At 46.2% G+C, this 3,584-nt stretch overlaps 1 protein-coding gene across 1 annotated transcript in view; it reads left to right on the top strand.

Moving 5' to 3' along the window:
* Window positions 1-2,744: 2,744 nt before the first annotated feature.
* Window positions 2,745-3,584, top strand: part of H257_03894 (hypothetical protein) — a gene marked incomplete at both ends in the record, with an annotated part of 1,959 nt that continues 1,119 nt past the window's right edge. Inside the window, 2 exons of the mRNA XM_009828193.1 lie at window positions 2,745-2,792; window positions 2,907-3,536. Coding sequence (XP_009826495.1) covers window positions 2,745-2,792; window positions 2,907-3,536 — 678 coding nt within the window. The remainder of the gene's footprint in view (window positions 2,793-2,906; window positions 3,537-3,584) is intronic.

Below are 3,584 nucleotides of genomic sequence, written 5' to 3'. Positions count from 1 at the left end.
GACCACCCATAGGCACGAGGTCACCAATAAAGTGATACACGAGCTGTGAATCATGTTCGTCATAATTCAGAAAATGACATGAAATATGGGCGACAATAACTGCACCACGCATTACATTTTCGATTTGTTGAGAACAAATTGGCCAGGATTTAATCAATTTCACTTACAAATGCCTAGTGATTAAATTTGAGGAACTATTTGTTCAAGAAAATAGGGAAAACGTAAAGCATATTGCACTACGTTGCATTGGGCCAATCACATCGCTAGAAAATAGGCATATTCATGCATGTTTGAGCTTCAAGCTTCCAAGACGATACTTCTTTGACGACGTACTACTTACTATTAATTGTACGCCATCGTGCTGAGCTCACCTGAACAAATTGGCCAGGATTTAATTAATTTCACTTACAAATGCCTAGTGATTAAATTTGAGGAACTATTTGTTCAAGAAAATAGGGAACACGTAAAGCATATTGCACTACGTTTCATTGGGCCAATCACATCGCTAGAAAATAGGTATACTCATGCATGTTTGAGCTTCAAGCTTCCAAGACGATACTTCTTTGACGACGTACTACTTACTATTAATTGTCCTGGCGCTCGCGCTTCGGCTCTCCCTGACGACCACGTCACCACTACGGTGGAGCCTGCGCACTCGATTCGTCCTCCCTCCTAAGCGTACGAATCGTACGCTTAGGAGGATGTAAAGTAGTACGGGACGACCCCGGAACCTGGCTAACCACCACCGCCGCTCCTGCGGCCATGGCATATGCTCGCCAAATAACTCATACAACCCAGACCCACCCATCCTGCCTAAGCAACTCTTGTTACCTCAACTTTTACTCTCGTAGCATGGCACAGCAACAGCTACCCTGCAATCACCACCATACAGCTCCACTGTCGAGATCAGGAGTAGACATAGTAATGAACCCCAGTCACGGCCATTGGAGCCCCAGCAGTCACAACTATCGTTCCCCGGCAAATACCACTACCATCACTTTGACTATAGCTATTCTGGAGCGTGGGTGGTGGGGTGGCGGTGGTACTGACTAGCGGTCAAAGTGATTACCACCAACCACTGCCACCTACCCCAACGCTCCAGAATAATGCCCAAAAACCCTGCTAACATTACCCCAGTGACTATTGTACAGTACATGCAGTACATCATCACGACTAGCCATGTCACATCGACTCTGTGTTTCCTCTAAGTCGACCACCAACGGCCACCAATTTTTCACACTACTTTGTTCACTAGAAGGGTACTTGGTGGTATGCTGATGACATGCGCAGCGCTTGTGACCACCGGCACTGCGCATCTCACCACCACTCCATCAAATACACTTCTAAGTTGTGTGAAAACGGGTTACGATGTGTGGCAGTGATAGTTGATTGTACCATTTGATGCTGGGGTCTCCCATCGGCGTGCAAGGAAAATTTGGAGGATGGCTGAATCTAATATACGTATAGGAACAACCAATTCACTCATCTCCTCATGCTCCGTGTTTATATTTGTAGTGATTACATACACAAAGTGATGCAAAGTAGGCTTTTCAACCAAGTCACCAAAAGACTACAAATAAATGCCTTGACTTTCGACAGCTATTCCAACTTTGTATTGATATTATTTACAGTTAGGAAAACATACCGTAATAACGGTAGAACTGGACAAGCCCAACATAAGTTACGGTTCAGATTTTCGATTGGTGAAAAATTAATCGAGTAATAGAATTTAAACCAACCTTTTTGTACGGAACCAGGTACATTTTGGCCGAAAAGGAGTATCACGTATATCTTGGTCTTTGTATACAGCACTTATCCGTACGAACGTTTTCATTGTATCCGGATTATTCACAATGTTTAACCTAATTACCAGGTAAAAACGTAACTAATAATGATTTAACGTCAACGTTTCGTGGGTTTAACTGAAAGAACAGAGGCGTTTAATAGTAAAACGTCTCCTCCTGAGGATGGCCGATCTGTAGTCTTTAACACCATATGTCCAATAAAAACCATAACATTCATTGATTGGATAAAATAATGAAGGTAGTGGAACTTACATTACGATTTCCAACCACAACACAAAAATCTCTTTGATGTCCAGAACATAGGCGAGGGTCTTGATTGGTGAAAATGATGTCAATGACATCAAATCATTGGACATAATTTGTAACGCGTCGCGAGTTCTAACAATATCGCATAACATAAAAGTCCAATTTAAGGTGCTCGATCCAATTTAAGGTGCACGAATTAGCCAATCAATTCCTACAAAGGCAGTTTTTAACCTACCCGCACAAAAAAATATGCAAATGGGTGTACAAAGACTAACCCTAAAATGGTGCACCTTAATTGGACCGCTTGTTTTAAGCTGTTACTGGACAAAGTGATGTGAATGATAATGAATTATAACAGAAATCATGTTGCATTCATAACTCCCGAATAGGCCTGGATTTTGGCTTAATGTAACATATTCTAGAATTATAATCCGATGCCTACAAGTCGAGTTACATTCCTTCCACACCAGCGTCTCGGAAAAAGTGTTCTTAAATTGGACTTTTACGTTATGGCACCAGTTACGAAATATTAACAAGTTGCTAGTAAAGTTGCTACGCCACGACGTTGCGTTCAAAGGGATGCTCGTTATTGTGCTTTCCGGTTAAACTTGCCAATTGTGAGCCATTGTGAAAATCGCCAACAAATAGCTGCGATGATTTCATTGGTTAGAATTTTGAAGATTTGGGCAGAAAATGGACAGCCAACTCAGTTTTCCGCAACTGCCTGGGCAGTCCTGGGCAGTACGATGAGGTGTAGTCGCACGTTGCGGTAGCGCGGGCGTCCAGTTGGTGTACTTGCGATGTTTGTGTGTACTGTACTGTACATAGGTGTGTATGTGTGTTGGGGATGCGAAGAGACTCGTATACGAGGCCTACCCGCTCAGGTGTTTATGCTGGCGCATCACGGCACTCAAGCTATGTCTCAACCTGTACGAGGTCCCCGTGCCCGGCAAGGACGTCGTCGACTTGGTGGGCGACGCGGCCAGCCAACGACTCGCGTACAAACTCGCGTCCGAGAGTATCGTGCTGCTCCAGAACGTCAACTCGACATTGCCCATCGCTGTATCCAGTCGTATCTTCCTCACGGGTCCATCCATCGCCAGTATCGGGAACCTCTGCGGGGGATGGAGTCTGGCGTGGCAGGGGCTGTCGTCTGACAACGCCTTGTTTCCGCACGGACAGACAGTCCAAGACGCGCTGCGCGTCGCGTGTCCTTCCTGCGCCATCGAAGCCATATCAGGGGTCGATATCCACGGCGCGTATACCGAAGATGTGCTGGTTGATGCAGTCAAGAAAGCCTCTCGGTCCGACTACACGGTCGTGGTGCTAGGCGAAGGGCCGTACGCGGAGAAACAGGGCGACATTGACGACTTGGACTTGCCTCGCGGTCAGCAAGAGTACGTCCGGGCGCTGGCGGCCACGGGGACCAAGGTCGTGTTGGTGTTGGTGCAAGGTCGTCCTCGCTTGCTGCGGGGGCTTCCGGACGTAGTCCACGCCGTGCTGAACGCGATGCTGCCGTGTGAGTTGGGCGGC

This window comes from Aphanomyces astaci (assembly GCF_000520075.1).
Source record: "Aphanomyces astaci strain APO3 unplaced genomic scaffold supercont1.6, whole genome shotgun sequence".
Lineage (NCBI taxonomy): Eukaryota > Oomycota > Saprolegniomycetes > Saprolegniales > Verrucalvaceae > Aphanomyces > Aphanomyces astaci.
Note: the sequence above shows the minus strand (reverse complement) of the source record. Positions and strands in the feature narration are given on the sequence as shown.